At 44.1% G+C, this 23030-nt stretch overlaps 2 protein-coding genes across 2 annotated transcripts; both read left to right on the top strand.

The window, feature by feature from the left end:
• Positions 1–1224: 1224 nt before the first annotated feature.
• Positions 1225–10630, top strand: LOC144326788 (vomeronasal type-2 receptor 26-like). Its single transcript, XM_077923611.1, has 6 exons — positions 1225–1238; positions 3656–3953; positions 4417–5226; positions 7150–7371; positions 8175–8301; positions 9720–10630. The coding sequence occupies exons 1-6, from the start codon at positions 1225–1227 to the stop codon at positions 10628–10630; spliced, it is 2382 nt and encodes a 793-aa protein (XP_077779737.1).
• Positions 10631–12162: 1532 nt separating this feature from the next.
• LOC144326787 (vomeronasal type-2 receptor 26-like) lies at positions 12163–22572 on the top strand. The gene is made up of 6 exons (XM_077923610.1): positions 12163–12170; positions 14581–14878; positions 15532–16347; positions 18216–18443; positions 20554–20680; positions 21668–22572. The coding sequence occupies exons 1-6, from the start codon at positions 12163–12165 to the stop codon at positions 22570–22572; spliced, it is 2382 nt and encodes a 793-aa protein (XP_077779736.1).
• The last annotated feature ends 458 nt before the right edge of the window (positions 22573–23030 follow it).

Raw genomic sequence — 23030 nt, 5'->3', positions numbered from 1 at the left:
CCTCTCAAAAGACCGAGAGGAAGAGAACGAAACTCCTCCCAGCTTCTAAAGCTGACGTCAGAATGTTGAGGCATCATGGGAACAACTTAACCTGTTAAGTTCCAAACTCCATAGACATCACACAGGCTCTGGCGCGGACACAGGCCCTGGCCCAGTTGCTACTGGGGCATGGGAGTGACAGAGGTAAGCTGGTAGAGCCCGGCAGTGGCCAGCATGTGGTGGCAGCAGTAAGGGGTGGAGGCCAGGCACTTGCAGGGGAAAAAAAATCATGGTTGCCTGGGCTCCCAGGATCCCCTGCAGTTGGTGCCCCTGAGTTCAAGTGAGGAGGGTCTGGCATCTCAGAATTGGGAGCTAGATCTGGGAGTTTTCAAAACTGTGTTTCCCCCCCCCCAACTACTACCCCTGCACATGAATATTCATAAACTGTTCAGGATGTTGTAGAGCTGCTGCTTCTTTCCTTTGTAATTATCAAAATCATAATGATTTTCTTCTATCTTCTCAACTGAGCTCCAGAGACTTCTCCACGGATCGCAGTTGAGTGCACTGAAGTAAACATGAGAATCAAGAGCAATATGAGGCAACATCTTGCATTTGGAAAAGACTGGGGTATAAATGCCTTTTGTTTGAATGAGAATTTGGGTTGGAATTTAGGTTAGCTGAGTTGGATGATGAAGGTGTGAGGTTGACTTCCATCCCCTTCAGATCTGAAGCTGTAGTTGGGCTCCATCCACATTAAGAAAGCAAAAAGAGTTTGGCTTCATCAAATGAGCCATCTCTGAGATGAGCAGTCACAAGGAAGGGAGCTGTTCCAGAATGGGATTGCTACTGCTGTTGTTGTTGCTTCTTCTTCTGCTGCCTTATGTGGATTGTGGAGTGAAGGTGAAATGCCCCTTGACTCTGGAGAGAGATGAACTAGACCCATTCAGCTATTCCAGACCAGGAGACCACCTCATGAGCGGTCTCATCTCTGCCACAATGGCTACATTTTTTCCACACACTTTCAAGGAATCTCCCTCTACCAGCTTTAGACAGTAAGTCATTTCATGGAATGGGGTTAGAGATGTTCCTTTAGCTACCAAATTCATGAGTCTCAATTCCCAGCTTCTCTCCTACTCAGAGGCCTGTGGCTAAAGGGCTTCATTCTTGGTTTTGTAGGGGCAGGCAGAGACTGCAACGTCCCTTCCATCCAAAACACAGGATTGCTCCAATGCCCAACCAGTTGGGATGATTGCTATGAGGTAGGCAAAACCACCAGGTAAGAGCCATTAGCCTGATTGGCAAATTCCTACCCAGACCGATAAAAACGGCGACCACCATAGCCACAGCCAAGTCGTTGACTATCAGCTTGAACCGAGGGAGGGTGGGCAGAGAAACCCAGCGAAGGAATGAACGGCAGTGCCCCAGGTGTGGGCTGCTTAAATGGGCTTATGCCCCCCCCCGCCTATCAGGAAGGGCACTGGAGTTCTAGTTCCCTCATCAGGGCCCCAGGAAAGCCTCTGCCGTCTCACAACGCAGCCGCACCAAGAGGGTCAACAGACCTGCTGCTCTTCACTGTTCTTCACCCTAAAGTGCAACCAAACCCACTACGAAATTTAGCAACCCAATAGCCTTAAATATCTGAATGAAACCCTTGTAAATATCTTATAGATTTCCTCTATACTGAGCATTCAGTCTGATTATTTTTCTATTTACTTTCTATTGAGCATTTGTACTGATTATTTGCATCCAACAAGAAACCACAGGAAGGAAAGCTTTCAAAAGATATGTTCCAAAGGAACCCTCCAATCTTATGACACTGCAAAGTAAAAATAGGAAACCATGAAAATGGGGAAACGACAGAAAGTTCACCTTCATTTCTCTGGCAGACTTGCCCACCTCTGCTGCTTTTGCTAAGCAGAGATCTGTCCATGGATGGGCTCCTGTGGAAGGGGAAGGAGCTGAGTTTCTTCCTCCACCGCCACCAGAATTTCTGTCAGGAAGCTGTAAGTTGTAGTTCTGGAAACAGTTTGAGGAAAGGGTCAGAAAGTTCTTTGATTTCAAGGGGGATGTTGAAGGACCTGGGTCCCTACCTCCAAAAATGAATGGTGGAGCAAGATCAGTCAGAGAGCTAATGCTGTCAAACTTCTACTAAACTTCAGCCTGTATATATATAGAAATAAACAATTTGTCCAAAAAAAGGTTGCAAACTTCCAGGAACTTCCGTTCAGTGACGAAAACATGGGTGAATCTTACACAACAATATGAATGCTAAGAAGACAAGGCTGCTGTGATAGCACATCACTCAGACACAGACTCAGCACCAGTGACTTTTTTTTTTTGCTTTTTAAAGCTTAATATCTTTGTTTTATTATTATTCTGGAAATTCTAGGGTGGGGTTAGTTGTGTCTAAAGCTGTGATGAATCCTAGGATTTACTGCATAGAGGACCTCCAGAGAACATCATGAGCACAAGACGCTGTGATTCAAATGAAGTCACTCAAATTCTCTCCTCTAATTCATGAAGGGGGCAGGGAGATAACAGTAAACGTGACCTGTCATTTAATGAACCTTTAAAATATTATATCTGGCCTTGTTCTTTAAATGAGGATCAGCTGTTAAGTTTTGTGCTTTGGCTTCCTTTACATCTTTCTATCAGTCATTATTTATCGCAGGGCTGTGCATGACTGATTCCATCACTAGAATGATCACCGGCATCAGTTTGGTTTTCCAAAGGGTAAAAGCTGTCGGTTGAACAAGACTATCCAGCCACCTACAAATCATTAAACAAGGGTTGATTGTTGAGCTTCCCAGTTTTGGTTCTGCATAAGTAAAGGTCTAGAAATAGAGTTCAGGAGTTTTTATTGCTTTGAGTTTGGGAAAATCCTTTACTGAAGTAGGCAGACCAGCTTCTTGGTCAAGGACTTTAGTACATGGAGGGAAGATGCTTTGTGCCAGAGGACAAATGGCTGGGACCCCTTCTCATCTGGCTGATAAGAGCCAAACAGGAATGTGAGAGGGAGCTGGACTAGAAGCAGGAAGATGTCGGAGGGGGGCAAACAGGCTTGATTTCTGCTTGAATCTAACGCTGTAGCTATGAGAGAAGAAAGACCTTCTGGGGTGTTAATGCTGTGAGCCCCTGCATCATAGGCTCTGGTCATATATATGTGTAAATAAATCATATATCATTAGGACACCACAGTTTCTGCTGTCCCTCATTCCAAAGCCTCTCCCGACCTAAGGAGGGGTAGGGGTTGCGGGCTCATGCCCCGGACTACATTTTCGCGGGGCTGGCGCCAGCCCCACGGGACTCAGGGATTCCCCAGTCTAATTATTATTCATTATCCCACAGCGCCGGCCAATCGGCTGGCGCTAGGGGCGGGCTTACAATAGGGCACTTAAGGTCGGGGAAGCCCTGGCTCGCCCCCTTTCCTTCCTTACAGCAGCCAGTGCCTAAAGCCAATACCACTCTTACCTGTAATCAATAAAGTTGTGGCCATTTTCGCCCATTAACCTAAGTTCTGGTGCCCGGTGTCTTTATTTATTCCATCTGTGGGAGGGGGCGGGAATTGCCACGCAAACAAACTGAAGAACGCGTATCTTTAAAAACTTGTCAGAACTGAATGTGATATATTGGTAGAATGCTGGATAATGATTGTGTGCTATGTACATTTTTGCAGGAAAACAGGAACATGTTACTGGCTGTTCCTGTCCTTTTTGTTTGCCATTCGGCAGATCAACCAGAATCCCAGGCTCTTGTCCAACATCACTCTGGGCTACAGCATCCATGATAACTTTTTTCATGAAAGGATGACGTATGAAGCTTTGGCAGACCTGCTCTCTGCTGGGCAGGTGAATGTCCCAAACTTCAACTGTGGGGAACAGAATCAGCCACTCGCTGTTCTTGAAGGGGCTGACTCTGACTCTCAGAACTCCATCCTGATTTCCACCATGTTGGGCATCTATAAAATCCCACAGGTAAGAATGGAGAGGGGTCTAGCCTGTTTTCATACCACCTTTACTTTCCTTCCGTGTGTGTCAAATGCTGATTCTATGCACTTCACGCCATGCTACTAGAAATTGGAGTAAGTGGAAACATTTTTTTTGTGAGCAAAACACTGGTATTTTGTTTATTAATTCAAAACATTTGCAACCCACCTTAGAATTAAAAATCTTGTTGCGGTGTACAGCAAAAACAGTAACACTTCAATGATGCAAAATATACAAAAGAAAATCAGGGAAACAGTAGTACAATAACAAATTTAAAAAACTGCTTTAAATTATTTCTAGAGACAGAAACAGAGTCCAATGTTATGTGTCAAGGAAAGCCCAGGGGAAAATATTTATCTTCACAATAAAGTTATTTGTTATTCGTTTGATCCAAATATTGCAGCTTTGATCCAAAATAAAAGCAATCTAACAATCTTCCTCTTCTTGCCAGGTCAGTTATGCTTTTGTTTCCCGAGATCTGAATGACAAGAGGGAGTTTCCCTTTTTCTACAGGATGGTCCCCCAAGAAGATGCCCTGTACCCCGGAATTGTCAAGCTGCTCCTTCACTTCAACTGGACATTCATTGGTCTTCTGACTCAAGACACCGTCAACGGAGAGAGGTTCGTGAAGACCTTGACGCCTCTGCTTACAAAGAGCGGCATTTGCGTTGCCTTCTCACAAGGCTTCATCCTAAAACTAGGCATTAACACATTGACCTTCAGTAGTTCTCAATTCATTGAGTGGGGACAAGTCAATGTATTTCTTTACTATGTAGAAAGTATTTATTTAGCAGCGGGGCTGACAATTGTGAAAGAGTTGATCCATGTTTTTAAAAAATCCACTGCAGGAAAAGTCTTGATCACAACAGCGATGTGGGACATCTCCATAAACCTAAAGTACAGTGGTTTAGATTACCAGCACATCCGAGGTATTTTTTCTTTTTTTATTGTGAAAAATAATTGGGTACAACCTGATGACTTTAATCACTTTTTCTTTGCTATCAAGAAGTTTTGGGAGGATAGCTTTCATTGTTCCTATGTAAAGCATGCATTGTCAGTGAAAGGCCGGACAAGATGCAGAGAGAGAGAGGATCTGGAGATGCTTCCTCAAGACGATCTGGAAAGAATCCTCTCTTCAGACAGTCACAGGATTTACAACACAGTCCAAGCTGTGGCGCATTCCTTACATGCTGCATATTCCTCCAGATCTAAGTGGAGGTTGAAGGACAGTCTGGAAGTTCAAAGGCTACAGCCATGGCAGGTATTTCCTTTCCCATCACAGACATCTCTGCCAAATATGACGGTCCAGAATTATTGAATTGGGGAAGGTCTGAGAACTTGGGGAATGTAGTGGGTGAAATTTTTGAAGTGCCCTGAATTGGATCCTCTTTGTGCCCCCCATACACAAAAGTCCCTCAGAGGACACTGCCCCTCTGGTAATGGACTCCAACCCTTCCCCTTTGGCTGCAGTGTCCCATTTGGAGCACGACCCCTAACCCCCAATGTAAGAATTCCCTTTGGCAAGAGAGATGGTGTTGCAGGCTCCCTCTCACCACATGGCAGCAGTTTTCAACCAGTGAGCTGTGGCTCCCTTGGGTGCCTTGGGTGGTTGTCAGGGGAGCTGTGGGCAACACCAGCTTCCCTCCCTCCCTCCCGCTTGCCTGTGAGTGGTGCCGCTTCCCCAGGCCAAGACCTGCCTGTTCCCCAAGGGCAAGTGAGTTGGCTTCCTGCACTGTGTGCCATTGCTTTCTTCACCTCCTTTTCCTTCCTCTGACTCTTCCTTCCCCAGCGTGGTGTAGTGGTTAAGAGCAGTGGACTCGTAATCTGGTGAACCGGGTTCGCTTCCCTGCTCCTCCACATGCGGCTGCTGGGTGACCTTGGGCCAGTCACACTTCTCTGAAGTCTCTCAGCCCCACTCACCTCACAGAGTGTTTGTTGTGGGGAAGGAAGGAAAAGGAGAATGTTAGCCGCTTTGAGACTCCTTATGGTAGTGATAAAGCGGGATATCAAATCCAAACTCTTCTTCTTCTTTTCCCGCTCTCCCCTTGCTCTCTTTCTCTCTTCCTTCCCTTCCTCCCTTCCCCCAGCAGGCAGTAGGAACCACAGTGGCAGCAGCCCAGATCCCAGGAGCCACAGCAGCCACCAGCCCCCACGACCCTCCACAACTCCCCCCTGAAGAGCCACAATGCATCTTTACATTTTCTCCAAGGGTGCCCTGAAAGAACCAGCCCTACACCTGCCCTATTGCACCATTGTCCCCCCTTTCGTGGGCCACCTTGCAGACCCCAGCAATCCCCTTCCTCCCCACCCCCCCACCCCCGCTATTTCTTTTCAACCCTTGTTCCCTCACTTAGTTCTCCATTTACCATCTCCCCCCCCCCCCAGCCATCCTCACTAACAGGAGCACTTCTCTGTTTTTCTCAGGGCCCCTCTGGCACTAGGGTGCCTAGGAACCAGCTCCCAGTCTCTAGCACTTCAGAGCTCTTCCCCTCCTCAGGGGTATGTCCACCAGGAGCCAGGCTCCAAATCCTCTCCCTCTGTGCTATCCCTAGGGGGCCCTTGATCAGGTGGTTTCACCCCATCTTCTCATCTAGTCAGTCCCTGATATGAGCCCTGCCTCTACCATGTTCTGCTGTACTGCTGCAGACGAAGAAGAAGAAGAAGAAGAAGAAGAAGAAGAAGAAGAAGAAGAAGAAGAAGAAGAAGAAGAAGAAGAAGAAGAGTTTGAATTTGATATCCCACTTTTTTGGGCTGAGGGAGCTGGCGTTTGTCCACAGACAGCTTTCCAGGTCATGTGGCCAGCAGGACTAAAACGCTTCTGGTGCAACGGGACACCGTGATGAAAATCAGGGCGCACGGAAACACTGTTTACTTTCCCGTCACAGTGGTACCTATTTATCTACTTGCGCCAGCATGCTTTTGAACTGCTTGGTTGGTAGGAGCTGGGTCAGAGCTGCGGGGATTTGAACCGCCTCACCTTCCAATTGGTAAGCCTAAGAGGCTCAGTGGTTTAGACCACAGCGCCACCCGCATCCCTATAAATTTCAATGTAGCCCACACTCAAAGCTACTTGAATCTGTACCCAGATCAAAGTCAGAGGAGAGCCAGGAATTGAAAGGTCAGAGTTGGATAGCCATTGTTGTTTCCCGTATTCTAAACACTGCCCTTTTCTCTGCCACTCTAGCTCCACCCTTTCCTGGGAAATGCCCAGTTTTACAATTCTTCCATGGATGGAGTGTATTTGGATGAGAACGGGGAAGTGGGAGCTGACTGGGACATCGTGAACTGGGTGCTGTTTTCCAATTGGACCTACCTTAGAGTGAGATTTGGGAGCATCAAGAGACAGGGATCCTCAGACCTAAACTGCACCATTGATGCTGATGTGTTGCCCAAAAGGCTCAACAAGGTGTGAGATACCATCTATTGCATTTTATCTAATCTCTAATCATGGTCTCCTGCTTCATGTGGGGCTGCCTTCAAATGCCTGTCAACATCAGCTTTGAACATTTTGACAATCTAGCATGGCATCTCTGTCAAACTGTGCATAAGTAGGAGTCAACTGTTCTGGAGTGCAACAGATAAGTTCTGTTGGAGATTGCAGTGCCAACTGACTACTAACAGAGACAACTGCCTAGTGGGAAATTTGGGGGTTTCAATAGTAGTCTTCTTCATAGAGAAGGGAAAGGTCTTTGAAGTGAAGAAGTCCTGCGCATTTTTCACCTTGCCCATCCTAGTGAGAAAATAACTAAAACTGGGCATCCTGTTTGCGTTCCATCCTGGTGTGCATGAAAGACTGTGATAGTGAGCCATTTCCCACATTTCTTCATCTATCCCACTTGGCTGCCCTGACACTGTACAGCCTGGCTGCTTCACTTCACAGCAGCTGCAGCTTCCAGATCTTCTTCATGAGTAGCCCCACAATAGTAGAACCAGAAGGTTAGCAGAGCGTGGATAACTGAGAGCAGCCTAATCCTAACCAGGAACATCCTTGGCCAGCCAACCGGCCAAAGCTAGAAATGCACATTCAGTACCACTTGGGCCACCTGGACCTCAAACAACTACGCAATTGCGATGGTCTTTTCAGCCTTATGATTAGTTGCAAGGTCCACGTGAGAATCCTGGGCCTTCCCAAGCCTCTGCCTCATTTCCATGGGGGGCGGGGCGCGGAAATAGAGGGCTAACACAATTTCTTTGCTGCTTGCTGCTTAGACCTTGCCTCCTTCCAAGTGTGTGGAAAGTTGCAGCCCTGGATTGGTCAAACGTGTTCAGGAAGGAATGCCACTCTGCTGCTATGATTGTGTTCCCTGTGCAGAAGGGACCATCTCCACTCAGGAAGGTGGGTGACGCCAGCAGAAAGGGCTGCCCTTGAGGAAGAGGAAATCGCTTCATTTCAATATGCAGGGGGAAATTTAGAAGTGATGATAACTCCAATACAGATTGGAGAAGTGGGCCCACATTAACCAAATAAATTTCAATAAGGGGGGGGGGTAATATAAGGTTCTGCACTTTGGCATGAATAACCAGCTGTACAAATATAAGATGGGGAACACCTGGCTTGCCATTAGTACCCCTGAAAAGGATCTAGGGAATTAGTAGACCACAGGTTTAACAGGAGTCAATAGTGTGATGCATAAGGAAAAACAGCTCATGCTGTTCTAGGCTGCATCAACAGAAGTGTAGTGTCCAGATCAAGGAAAATAATAGCAATGCTCCATTCTACCTTGGTCAGACCCCACCTGGAACATTGTGCCCAGTTCTGGGTGTTAAAATATAAAAAGGATATGGAGAAGCAGGAATGTGTGCAGAGTAGGCTGACCCAGACAATAAAGGCTCTGGAAACTAAGCCTTATGAGGAACAGTTGAGGGAGTTGGGTATGTTTAACCTGGATAAGAGGAAAGTGAAAGGAGATGTGATTGCCATCTTCTTCTTTTTAAAATATGTATTTATTGATTTTCCAATATCATTCCAATACCAGCCTCATTAAAACAATACCAATTTTAGCAAATTAATACAATTATTAATGACAATGATTCCAATGTCAAATTATACAGTTTAATTAAACTGGCCTTCCTGCGTATTAAAATTGATGGCTTCATTTTTCCACCTTTTTAATGCGTTCCATTACATTACATTTAGAAATAATAATTCCTTATATAACAGCTATAATATTGTGATTTCATTCATGCTGGTATATTAGGTAATTTAAAAGTTTCAAGTGAGGAACTCTATCTGTAATACCTATTCTGTCCAGTCCAGTGTGTGACAGTTTGTTTTCCGTGATGTTTTCCCATCCATATATGGTGTTATAGCCATCTTCAAATATCTAAAGGGCTGTCACATTGTTTTCTCCTGTTCCAGTGGGTAGGACCTGAACCAATGTCTTCAAGTTACAAGAAAGGAGATTTTGACTAAACATCAGGAAAAACTCCCTCTGAAAATGATGGACTCTCCTTCCTTGGAGGTTATTAAGCAGATGTTGGATGGCGTCTGTCCTGGATGCTTTAGTTAAGATTCCTGCATTGCAAGGAGGTGGATTAGATGACCCTAATGTGGCATCCCCCACCAATGGATGGCATACAAGTTGCCTCAAGTGGTCCATTATCATTGACATTATTAATATTAATTCCTGAGTCATATACAATTATTTTTATTGCATATATTTATATGTTCTTCTAGTGGGAACTACTTTGGTATCACTGTCTTCAAATGCAGTACAGAGGATATATGGTTGATATTATGCTTCTTCTTTCCAGATGCCGAACATTGTACCAGGTGTCCAGAAGATCAACATCCAAACAAGGCCAGAGATCAATGTCTCCCCAAGACTATCACCTTCCTGGCTTATGAAGAACATTTGGGGGTTCTCCTGGCTTCCTTGGCCATCTTTCTATCCCTAACGGCAGGCTTTGTGTTAGGAATCTTCATTAAGTATAATGAAACTCCCATAGTCAAAGCCAATAACAGGGACCTCTCTTATATCCTCCTTGTTTCCCTCTTGCTTTGCTTTCTGTCCTCCTTCCTTTTTATTGGCCAGCCAAGGAAAGCCACCTGTCTTCTCCGACAAATGGCCTTCAGCATCATCTTCTCAGTTGCCATCTCTTCTGTGTTGGCAAAAACCATCACTGTGGTGCTAGCCTTCCTGGCCACAAAGCCAGGGAACACGATGAGGAGATGGCTGGGGAAGAGTCTGGCCAACTCTATTGTCATTTCCTGTTCCATTGTCCAAGTTGTCATCTGCATCATCTGGCTGGGAATCTCTCCACCCTTTCCAGAGTCTGACATGCATTCCCAGCCCAGAGAGATCATCCTGCAATGCAATGAAGGGTCTGTTGCCATGTTTTACGCTGCCCTTGGCTACATGGGCTTCCTGGCCTCCATCTGCTTCACAGTGGCTTTCTTAGCTAGGAAGCTGCCTGGGGCCTTCAATGAAGCCAAGCTTATCACCTTCAGCATGCTGGTCTTCTGCAGCGTTTGGGTCTCCTTTGTGCCCTCCTATCTGAGCACAAAGGGGAAGTACATGGTGTCCGTGCAGATCTTCTCTATCTTGGCCTCCAGTGCTGGACTTCTGGGCTGCATCTTCTTTCCCAAGTGCTACATAATTGTAGTCAGGCCTGATCTGAATACAAAGGAGGATCTAATGACAAAATCAAAGGATGGTATTTGATCTTGTTCTGTGATGGTTTGATGATTTACAGCTAGTGTTCGATCAGATTCTGAATCTGGCAAATGGCGTATCCATCATGTTTCAGCAAAAGAATACTACTTTCTATGCAGCTAGTGCACACCTGGGTTCAACTTGCAGAAAACAATGTTTATGCCTCCTTCTCGGATGGATTTAAAATATGTCTAAATGACTAAGCTTTACTTTTAATTGTGCTGTTTTAACTTGGAAAACATGACATCATTTGAGTGTTGTCTTCTTAAAAATCATACTCTTTGGCAGTTATTAAAATACTAATTTAAATGAAAACGGATTAGGACTGCTTCCAATACATCTTTGAGCAGAGGTAGCAACAAGGGAAGTGCAGCCTCTCTAGTCTTAAAGCCATGGTCAGTTCCTTGAAATAAACATTGCTTGAGTATCTCTACCATGAGCTCCTATTTGACTCTGACTGGAGTTGCGGTTGCTGCTGCTCTTTTTCCACTACCATGAGGAGTGGAGAGATTCTCCCTCTTTCATCTGGGCTATCTCTGATTCTCTGTAGCTGAAGCTCTGTCTCCTGACTTCCTTAGATATGGGAGAACTTGTCATAATGGAAGTCAATCCACCCTAGATCAGTTCCAGCTGGCCCTCTGGCATATAAGAGGCAGGGCAGAACTGCTAAAATAAATGCACAGAGACACATTTAATCCATAGAAAACAGGTGGTGGGAAGCCCTAGATTGTGGAGGGTGGGAACAAGGTCACACTAGCCAGGGCACCCTCCTGCAAGGGGATCAAAAAAGATGCTCATTTGGACTCCCAGTGGAGCATGGCAAACTGGAAAGAGTCCATTGCTTGCTCATCTGCCAGCATGGATAATTATTTGGTGATAAAAGGTGGTCAGAATATCTGACTGCCAAGAATTTCTCTCCTAGGGTCAATGAGAGATTGATAGGCAGGTCTCTGAAGTTTTGAAAAGACACTCATCCATCATTATCAAGATGAAGATCAAACCTCCGAAGACATAGGGGGAGGAGTCTTGTTCAGAACATGGGGTTACAGCAACTCATAAACCAAATAATTGTCCTTTTATTAGGGCTTCAAGTTTGCATCATCATTCTTTGGTTTTTTAAAAAAATTGGAAAGAAAAGTTCACTGGGTTCCCTATTTGCCCATTAAACAGCACCTAGGGACAAAAGTTGCTAAGGGCTACAAAATAATATAAAAAACCATAACAGGCTGAAAATGTCCTCAAGAAGCATTAAATATCGGCTAACTTAAAAAGATATACCGGACTGTGACTTTATCAACTATTTATGATGTATTATTAATGTTCTTGCCCAAAGAGGAAGGTTTAATGACTCCCAACTAATAATGTCTGAAGAAAGCGCTATTGCTATCGCTCTCTCTTACACACACACACACACACACACACACACACACACACACACACACACACAATATTACATGTTACAAAGTGAGTTGTATCTTTTGGTATCACCATACTTAAATATTTAATAGATTTCGAACAAATGTGGAAATGATACTCCTTAAATGAATGGGTAAGTCAATTTTGCAGTTTGCAGAGTATTGTGATATTTAACCAAAGACATCTATCAGCATAAACATGGGAACTGTAAAATGAGGTTTAGAAACAATCAGAAGAATATCATCTGCATATGAATTCAATTTATATTCAACTGAATTGTGGACTACTCCATAGATCTCCCTATGTTGTCTAATAGCAGAAGCAAATATGAAAAAGCAAGGGTGAAATCAGAAATGCTTGTCTAGTTCCTCTAAGTTGGGGTGCTCCAATGCACAGTCCAAGAGCTGCATGCAGCCCTCAAGACCTTTGTCTCCTTCCAGAAGCCAAGTGTGGGGCCTGTGGACCATAGAGCTTCCTACAGTGGCTGCGGGTGGGACTCCTCAGTTGACCTGTGTCTCAACATGGTCCATATTCAAGTATCACGGACTGGCTGGATGAGGAGGAGTGGGGGAGCCTTCCATCCAAGAGCCCCTCAAGGAAGACAGGGAAGATGAGGACTGAACCCCTGGGTCCTGGTGGTGGGACAAGGGGGAAGGGTTGAGCTGGGAGGAACTGGAATCAAGGGGAGTATCAGAAGGTGGAGGCCCTTCCAGGACAAGGCCGGAGGCTGAGTGTCTCAATGTGAGCAGAGACACAGACAGTGAGGATTCGGGGGTACACCTGCCATCACACAGCAGAACAGTCTCAGTCCTGCTGGCTCTCCTCCTCTCACACCTTGATCTAGAAGAGTCCTACATGTTGACAGACAGACCCAGGGGAGGAGCTCACCCCCATGTCGCAGTCTCTGTCTGTTGGGGAGGGCTCCAGAGTGAGAAGCTAGAGGGGAAAGGCGGGGCTGGAGCAACTTCTTGAGCTGAAGGAGTCAAGCCAGGATGACCTCGCTGTCTCCCCAGCCTCTTCTTGACCTGCAATGGCCAGGCACTTCCCTGTCAGCCATTGTGATACAGAAGCACGACCCTTCTAAACCCTCAGCCTTAGGCATGACCCTGCTCAAGCTTGCAGTGGTGCCGCACTCTCGCGCAAGTCAGCAGGCTCCCACGAGAGCATGGCACCAAAATATGTGCATCCCGATTTACATCAGAGGAATGTTGGAGGGTGTGGAATGAGCTTCTTTCACCAAAGTTAGACTTTTTAGTTGCCCATTCTGTTATGCCTCTCAGAGTTTGAAGGCACATGTGGGAGCTTTTGCAAACATGTTTTTCTCCAGCCTGCACCTGCGCATGAAGCCATGTAAAGAACTGAGGGCATTACAGAGTCCATGCTTCTTCCCTTTGTAATTATCAAAATCACAGAGGGGTTTTTCTTTCATCACCTTTTCAACAAAGCTCCGGAGATTTGTCCAAAGATCACCTTTGAGTCCAATCAAGGAGATATCAGAACTGACAACAACATGAAGTTATTAACATATTTCACCAGAGCAGGAAAGGATTGGTACATAAAGGCCTTCTGTACCACTCAGAATTGGGGCTCAGATTTAGGACAGGCAAATTGCTATACAAGAGTGCAAGGCTGACCTCTATCCCTTCTAGGTGTGAAGCCTTAGTTGGATTCCATCAACATTATCTAATTATTTTCTAGTTCAGGGGAGCAGTCACAGGAAAGGAAGGTGTTCTAAGCAGGCACAGAATGGTACTGCTTCTCCTGCTCTTAATGCCTCATGCAGACCATGGAGTGAAGGCAAAATGCCCCTTGACTTTGGAGAGAGACTGGATTGAGCCATTCATTTATTACAGGCCAGGAGACCACATCATTAGTGGAGTCATCTCTGCTAGATTTGCTATATTTAATCTACAGCACTTCAATGAGTCTCCCTCTACCAGCTTTAAACAGTAAGTCATTTTATGGGGATGGGGTTACTGCTGCTCCATTCAATATTGATTTTTACTTATCATCATTTTGGAGCTTGGTGTATCTCTGTACTTTGGGCCTTCCAGGCTGTGATGCTTTTGGATTTAAATTTTTAATTCTTCATTTTCTTTCTTTTTTAATGTTTGCACTTCTTTTTTTTAAAACAAATCAATAAAATTAATTATAAATATAACCGGCTTGGGGGAGGGTGGAGGAGAGAGAGCAATAGATGCTCTGTGTCATTTAATGAGCCTTTAAAAACCTTTTAACTCCTATTATTTATTTATTATTATTTATTTAACTCCTATTATTATTTGAAAGTCTATGCATGTCTAATTCCATCATGAGACATTCATTCTGCTTTAGTTTTGTTTTCCATAGGATAATGAGAATTGACTGAACAAGGCTTCCCCAACACTCATGCATCATTAATTGGGAATTTGCTATCAAACGTCCGAATTTGGATCAGTGTTAGGGTAATTAAATTCTAGAAATTGAATCCAGGATTTTATATTATCCTTAGAAGCTTGTCACTGAATGCTGGAGGATATGATGTGATGTGTACATTTTTTCAGCAAAGGAGGAACAAGGTACTGGCTGCCCCTGTCCTTCTTCTTTGCCATTCAAGAGATCAACCAGAATCCCAGGCTCTTGCCCAACATCACTCTGGGCTACAATATCCATGAGACCTTTTTTCATGGAAGGATAACATATGAAGCTTTGGTAGACCTGGTCTCTTCTAGAAAGGCAAATGTTCCAAACTACAACTGTGGAGGACAGAATAACTTGATTGCTGTTCTGGAAGGGGCTGACTCTGACTCTGAGAACTCCATCCAGATTTCCAGCATGTTGAGCATCTATAAAATGCCACAGGTAAGAAAGGAGATGGAGGGATTATCTGGCTGTGCTTCTCAGGCATGAAAATTTGGCACATTATCAGCTCAGAATGAGGAAGACATTGGATGTCAAGGCATTGAAGAAAGGAGATAAGGAATGGTAGGATAAATAGCTGTGCTCTTTTGGATATTAACTGTCCTTCCTCCCTTTCGTTTGTGTCAAATGCTGATTCCTGTGTTTGTGTGTTTGTATGCCTGTGCATATAAAATGAGAAGGAAGGGAACTTCCCTCTTACTAGTGGCCATGCCACTAAAAATTGGATAAAGCGGGGAAGTTTCCTCTGAGTGAAACTGTGAAATTTGTTTATTAATTGAAAACATTCATAACCCACTCAATTATTAAAAAAACTTTTAGTAGTGCACAACCTAAAACAGTAACAAAATTGTTGAAACAAATCAACAGTATAAAGCATTAAAATAAAAGGATAAAGGCGTATTTTAAAAAATGAAAACAGGAACTGTGGGGATTCATAAAAATAAAAAGGGAATCCAGTCTTATATGTCAAGAAAAGTCTGGGTAAAAAACCAACAACGCACGTGTTTTTACAAAGCAAATATATGTTATTTGGGGTATGAATTATTTCGTCTTTGAACCCAAACAATGCAAACCAACAGTCCTTTTTTTGCCAGGTCAGCTATGCTTTTGGCTCACATGTTCTAAATGACAAGAGACAGTTCCCCTTTTTCTATCGGACGGTCCCCAAAGAAGAGGCTGTTTACCCACCGATTGTCAAGCTGCTCCATCACTTCAGATGGACATTCATTGGTCTCATTGCTCCAGACACTGAAAACGGAGAGACATTCATGAAGACATTGACACCTATGTTTGTAGAGAGTGGCATTTGTGTTGCTATCTCATTAAGCTTTCCACAACATAATACATACCGTATGAGGTCCAAAGTTCCTCCATCAGAAAAGTGGCGACAAGTCCAAGTATTCTTATATTACGTAGAATCTACTTACTTCTGGAAGGGAATGCAAGTTGCTAAAATGATATTTGACAAGCTGGTCAAACCCACTGTGGGGAAAGTCTTGATCACAACATCGATGTGGGATTTGAGTGTAGACTTAATTGAGTTAATCAACAGTGGTTTAGATTTCCAGCATTTCCACAGTATTCTTTCTTTCTCTATTGGGGCAAATAAATGGGCCAAATATGATGATATTGATGCCTTTTTCTTTGCAATTAAGCAGTTTTGGGAGGAAGCTTTCACTTGTTCCTATAAAGAGCATACATTGTCAGTGAAAAGCTGGACAAGATGCAGAGAAAGAGAGGAACTGGAGATGCTGCCCCAAGACCATCTGGAAAGACTCTTATCTCTAAACAGCTACAGGATTTACAACACTGTCCAAGCTGTGGCACGTTCCTTAAATGCTGCATATTCCTCCAGATCAAAGTGGAGGTTGAAGGACAGTCTGGAAGTTCAAAGGCTACAGCCATGGCAGGTATTTCCTTTCCCATCACTGACATCTCTGCCAAACATCACAATCAATTGTACAATTCCAGAATGGTTGCCTTAGAGATTGTCTGAGAACTTGGGGGATGTAGGGGGGAGGTGAGATTTTGCAAACCCCTTTGTGAAGTGCTATGAATTGAATCCTTTTATCTCCTCTCCGATGATAGTCTCTCTGGGAACAGTTCCCACCACTAGCTTAACCTCTTCTTTGCCTTGAAGTGGCCCATTCGACCCCCACCCCCTCCATAAGAATTCCCTTGGGCAGGGAAGATGGCATTGCACTGACTTTCCCTCCTGTTTAGGGTGTAACTTTGGCATCTTCTGAGCTCCACTAAGCTCTACCCTTTCTCCAAAGGATTGTGTGTGTTGCTGGAGCCTGTATTAAGTGTCTGAGTGACTCATCTTCTCATTATGCTAAGAGTTTAATATATGTGTACACCTGTCATATTTCTGGTGTATTTACAGTGGTACCTTGGTTTGCAACCACATTGGATTACAACCTTTTTGGATTACAACCACGTCAAACCCGGAAGTGCATGTCCCTTTTTTTGGATTACAACACATTTGTGGGGGGAGGCCCCATTGGTGAAAGTGCGCCTTGGGTTACAACCTGTTTTGGTTTACAACCAGACCTCCAGAACAGAGTATGGTTGTAAACCAAGGTACCACTATATCCTGATCCCATTAATATGCATTCAACTAAATTTTCCATTTTACATATCTTGAATTTTTTTTATGCAGAGCAGATAACAACTGCAATCATCATTTGAGGCCCTTCTTCATGTCCCTCCCTCATGAGGAGTCTGGAGGGTGGCAACACGAGAATGTGCCTTTTCTGCAATGGCTCCCCAGTTGGAGAATGCTGTCTCCAGGGAGGTTTGTCTGGCACCTTCACTGTACATCTTTTGGTGCCAGACTGGAGTCACATGCAGCTCAGAACACAGAGGCAGGCAGTTCTTAACTATTTATTCAAGAAAACCGGCATATAACTCAGCAACACTTCCCATTCGGTCTTTTATCTTTTTTAAAGTTTTTATTTATACTTTTAAAATTTATACATTTCATTAGTTTTACAATCATTTCAACATTTCAACGTTTGACTTCCATCTGCTTCTTTCTGTGGTTCTTTAAACTTGCTTTCTTATATCTTCGGCATATCCAAATTCATTTAATTTGCTCATTTAATTATGTACTTTAAATATATATCCTTATGAAACTGCAGGTTATTACAATAATCCTGCCAATGGTTTTAGATGTTTGTGATTTATCTGCAAATATTCAATAAACCATTTTTAAAAAGTTTGTTAACATGATTTATTATTCTTCCGGGAACTTTCGCCATTTCTGCATATTCCATTAGATTTTGTATCCATTCTTCCTTCTGCTTCTTTCCTTTTTTAGGAGAGTAGCTGCTGTTGTTGCATGCATAAATAAATTTCTGTACAATTTAGATACCTCTGTCCCTGGAATTCCCAAATGGTCCCTGGATTCTCCAGCAGCCTCTTCACCCTTCTCCTCTGCTTCAGCCTCAGAGCCTGAACTGCTCCCCATCACTGACTCTCCCTGCTCACTAAACCCTGTTGCCCCTTCAGCATCCAGTCCCTCATTGCAATCTTCTTCCTCTGAGCTCTCCTCAGTGTCCCACCACCAATGCCCTGGCACTGAGCCTCCTCTCCTGGGGGTTCCCTTGGAAGTTCTCTGGCTGGTGCTTCCCACAATTCCTCAGACTGCCCAACCAGTCTGTGACACTCTGTTCCCAATCCCAAATGAGAGCAAATCCAAGCATGAAGTGTGCAGAGTTGAATAGTCAATGTTATTCCATTGTTCTATATGTGGCCCTTTTCTCTGCCATTCTAGCTCCACTCTTTCCTGGGAGACGCCCAATTTTACAATTCTTCTATAGACGGAGTGTATTTGGATGAGAATGGGGAACTGGCAGCTGACTTGGACATTGTGAACTGGGTGGTGTTTCCCAATAAGTCCCTCCTTAGAGAGAGGATTGGGAGCATGAAAGGACAGAGATCCCTGGCCCTGAAGTGCAACATCGACCAGAATGCCACTGTGTGCCCCAGATGGCGCAACCAGGTGGGGAGAAATAATTTGTTTTATTTTATTCGATTTCCCATCCCATAAGCTCTAATCATGTCACTGTCTGGAATGAGCCAGCTCATAGTGGAACTTTACAGCCAGCTGCAGAACAGAGATGGTCAGATCGGACACAGACTGAACAGCAGTCAGAGGAGACTTCCCCACCCCTTGGAATGAAGGTTGCCAGGGGAACAACCGAGAGCGGGCTGGAACTCAGCCAAAGCTCTCAGAAAGCTCAAATAGGCGTGAACAGACACAGAGATATTCTCTCGGAAAAGGAAGAGGCTGGAGCTGATCCAATAAGTCCGAGGAGTTGGTGAATGGGAGGACTGCTAGACAGGAAGCAAAACAAGAGATGTAAGAGGCATCGGTTCAATATATTCTGTAGACACCAGAAGGAGTCTTCAGAAGGCTCATCTTGAGTGATAATGGTGGTGGCTGTGTTAGAACCATCCAGAGCTATCTGTTTTTGTAATAAATCTTCCTTTTTAATTACCTAAGCTTACTGTGTTATCATGCTGGGAACTCCTGACAGTCACCATGCTCAGTGTGTGGCTACCTTCAGGTGCCTTCTGCATTTCTTGAAGATTTAAGAGTAGGTCCCTGTGAAACTGTGTATATGCAGGATTCAGCTGTTTGGCTGGGTGATTTCTAGGCGGTTGCTTATTTTAGTAAGTAGAAGAGGTGGCCAATGGTTTTCCCCTTCCCCTGTCATATTTAAACCATAAAAAATCTGTAGGAGAGTGTGGCTTTTAGCAGCGTCTTGGTCTCTCCCACAAACGAGAGACGACTCTGGCTGTTAATTATTTCACATTTATTGCTAAAACAATAAACTAGGATGGAGCTCCTCTACTCATCGTCCTCACCAGAAGATGCCCAGACTGAGCTCCTCCCCCTTCCCTAGCACAGAAGTCCCCACCTTCTCTTCCGGTATCTTTTGCACGTCTCTGCCACTTTTGAGATCCTACAAGATTTGGGAGAGAATGTTTCCTGCATTCCAACATCTGGCTCACTATTGGAGCTCTCACACAGCTGCCTGTCTCTCTGGCCCTGTTTATTCCCTCCCCTTTACTCAGAGCTCAGATTACAGCTGCTCTCCCCATCCTCCCTGCCTTCCGCTGCTAACTGTTCTCTTTCTCCTGTCAGCACCTGAGCTTTGCTGACAATCAGTGCTAGCAATATTTCCTGAAATGCTCCTGTAAATCCATGTTCTATGCAGCAGTTTCCAGAAAAGTGTGCAATAGGTTTGTTTGCTGGAAGAGACGGCCTCCTAACTTGAACCCTTCAAGGAAATTTAACCACCCCTCAACTTTTGCAGTTAGTTCCTCTCCCAATCCTTTTGGTGAATGAAAAAAATATTGTTAGAAAATACTGTCCCAGCTCCAGTTCAAAATCAGGTTGAGGTGAGAGGAACTGCTTCACCAGTTTATCATTTATTTATATGAAGGGTGGCTAATATCTGGACCCCCCTCCCCCAAATTCTATGTGGCACCTAGGACCACTTTTTTAAAAAAACAAACAAAACAAGGATTATTTTCTGGAAATAGTTTTACTGTGCTGTATGTCTGCTGCAGTTATACTGTGATGCTAAAAGGTTTTGAGACACCTCCCTTTTGATAAAATATGTTTGTGCAAATATGTTTTATAAAGCTGAATCGTACAATGAAATATAAAAATGATTTAGAGTACTGGAAAATGGCTGATGGTAAAACATATTGGACTGAGGACTTGAGAGTTGTGGTTCTCAATCAAGCCCACTCTTTGGCCAAACCAACAGAAGGTTCCACTGGGGTAACTATGGCCCTCAAATGAAAACAGTTTAGCTACCTCTGATTTATACAGCAATCATGATACTGTATCAAGTCCGAGAGGGGAGCTCTATGCTTTGAGGATTTTACAAACCAAATTGAAACACAACTGAGCAGCAGGAGAAGGGATGAGGTAGAATCTTGGGTTTTGATCAAACAGGGAAACATTATCGTTAGAGGTTTTGCTGCAATCAAGCAGTTAATAAGTTTTGTTTAAGATAATTAGTCAAGTAATACATTGTTATCATCCTTAACACATCAGCCTTAACACGTTTTCCTTGATGCCCCTTTATGCTCAGCCCCTGCCTACTTCCAGGTGTGTGGAAAGTTGCCAGCCTGGATTCTTCAAGGTAGTTCAGGAAGGAATGCTGCTCTGCTGCTATGACTGCGTTCCCTGTGCGGAAGGAACAATGGCCACTCAGGAAGGTGGGTGACACCAGCAGAAAGACCTTGGGGAAGAGGACAAAGGACCTTTCTGGTGTCCAGAGTCTATTAAAGGGGAGTTTTTGAACTGATGCACTGCTACAACACAACTGGGCATCTTCCCCATTGGGTGTTCATATATGCTGTATTGACACATTGAATGACAATTAGAAGCGTCCAAAGAGTGGGAGAAAATCCTGAGATGTGGGAAATTGACAAACCTAGCACAAGAGGCACCATGAACTCTGGGATGATTATCAGTCACAAATGTTTCATACAGTTGAGTCCAACAAGGTCGCTTTTGAGTGTCATCTTAGAAGCTTTTGGCCTCAGGACTCTTATCCTAACATTGACTCTTATCCTAACATTTCAGGAAAGGGGTCACCATGGCTTAGAATTCTTTTATTCCTGTCAGAAATATTACTGAGGGCCTCCTGCATTGTGATTCCCTTAGTACAGTGGTGCCTCGCAAGACGAAATTAATCCGTTCCGCGAGTCTCTTCGTCTTGCGGTTTTTTCGTCTTGCGAAGCACGGCTATTAGCGGCTTAGCGGCTTAGCAGCTATTAGCGGCTTAGCGGCTATTAACGGCTTAGCGGCTTTAAGAAAAAGGAAACAAACTCGCAAGAACTCGCAAGACGTTTCGTCTTGTGAAGCAAGCCCATAGGGAAATTCGTCTTGCGGAACGACTCAAAAAACGGAAAACCCTTTCGTCTAGCGAGTTTTTCGTCTTGCGAGGCATTCGTCTTGCGGGGAACCACTGTATGTGGAATCCTCTCCCCATTGTTTTTACCACCAAGTGAAGATATTCTAGTTGCCTCAGGTTTTCCTGTCCCGTAATATCATTAATACCAATAAATGCACTCCCTGGTTATATGCAATGATTTTTATTGAATATAGTTAGGTTTCCTCTTAGTGGGGGCCACTTTGGTATTACTTTTTGTTAATGAAAAGCATTACAGTAAAGTTGATATTCTTTGTGTTCATTCCAGATGCAGAGCATTGCACCAGGTGTCCAGAAGATCAGCATCCAAACAAAGCCAGAGATCACTGTTTCTACAAGATCATCACCTTCCTGGATTATGAAGAACCTTTGGGGATCTTCCTAGCTTCCTTTGCCCTATTCTTATCCCTAACCACATGTGTTGTGTTAGGAATATTCATTATATTCCGAGAAACTCCCATAGTCAAAGCCAACAACCGGAACCTCTCCTATAGCCTCCTCATCTCCCTCCTGCTTTCCATTTTGTCCTCTTTGCTCTTTATTGGAAGGCCAAGGAAAGTGACCTGCCTTCTCCGACAAATGGCCTTCAGCATCATCTTCTCAGTTGCCATCTCCTCTGTGTTGGCAAAAACCATCACTGTGGTGCTGGCCTTCCTGGCCACAAAGCCAGGAAACACGATGAGGAGATGGCTGGGGAAGAGTCTGGCCAACTCCATTGTCATTTCCTGTTCCATTGTCCAAGTTGCCATCTGCACCATCTGGCTGGGAATCTCTCCCCCATTCCCAGAGTCTGACATGCATTCCCAGGCCAGAGAGATCATCCTGCAATGCAATGAAGGGTCTATTGCCATGTTTTATGGTGTCCTTGGCTACATGGGCTTCCTGGCCTCCATTTGCTTCACTGTGGCTTTCCTAGCTAGGAAGCTGCCTGGGGCCTTTAATGAAGCCAAGCTGATCACCTTCAGCATGCTGGTCTTCTGCAGCGTTTGGATCTCCTTTGTGCCCTCCTATCTGAGCACAAAGGGGAAATACATGGTGTCCGTGCAGATCTTCTCCATCTTGGCTTCCAGTGCTGGGCTTCTGGGCTGCATCTTCTTTCCCAAGTGCTACATCATTGTACTCAGGCCTGATCTGAACACAAAGGAGCATCTGACAACAAAATCTGGTTCTTAAATTATTCATTTTCGACAACTGTTGTCCAGCTCAGTAATGTTGAAAAAGACATACTTGCCTTGCAAATGTAGCTTCTTAGATTTAAAAGCATGTTTATGGCTTCTTTTCTAATGGTTACTTTTCAATCCTTTAAGAAGTGTCTAAATGTTTAAATTTTATTTTTAATTGTGCTATTTTAACTTGGAAAGCTGAATGTCTTTCTCTTAAACTTCAGGTTCTTTGGCACTTCCTGCATTTCAATATATTGATTTAATAGGAAAATTGATTGGGACTGCTAAAACAAATAGAGGAGAAAAGTGTAATTGAGTAGTGAATTTCCCCTCCCAGGAACAGTTAACAGAGGGCACAGAAACATTCTTTACAGATATATATATATATATATATATATATATATATAGAGAGAGAGAGAGAGAGAGAGAGAGACCACAATGGGAGGGTCCTTAGGAGGGGGGAATAAA

This window comes from Podarcis muralis, chromosome 2, assembly GCF_964188315.1.
Source record: "Podarcis muralis chromosome 2, rPodMur119.hap1.1, whole genome shotgun sequence".
NCBI classification, from domain to species: domain Eukaryota; kingdom Metazoa; phylum Chordata; class Lepidosauria; order Squamata; family Lacertidae; genus Podarcis; species Podarcis muralis.
Note: the sequence above shows the minus strand (reverse complement) of the source record. Positions and strands in the feature narration are given on the sequence as shown.

What these genes read in the sequence shown, in the direction of transcription:
- LOC144326788 (XM_077923611.1), top strand. An exon ending in AAAGGCTACAGCCATGGCAG is followed by an intron (nt 5,227 to 7,149) that starts GTATTTCCTTTC and finishes CTGCCACTCTAG; the next exon opens with CTCCACCCTTTCCTGGGAAA. An exon ending in TGCCCAAAAGGCTCAACAAG is followed by an intron (nt 7,372 to 8,174) that starts GTGTGAGATACC and finishes CTTGCTGCTTAG; the next exon opens with ACCTTGCCTCCTTCCAAGTG.
- LOC144326787 (XM_077923610.1), top strand. An exon ending in GCATCTATAAAATGCCACAG is followed by an intron (nt 14,879 to 15,531) that starts GTAAGAAAGGAG and finishes TTTTTTTGCCAG; the next exon opens with GTCAGCTATGCTTTTGGCTC. An exon ending in GCCCCAGATGGCGCAACCAG is followed by an intron (nt 18,444 to 20,553) that starts GTGGGGAGAAAT and finishes CTTTATGCTCAG; the next exon opens with CCCCTGCCTACTTCCAGGTG.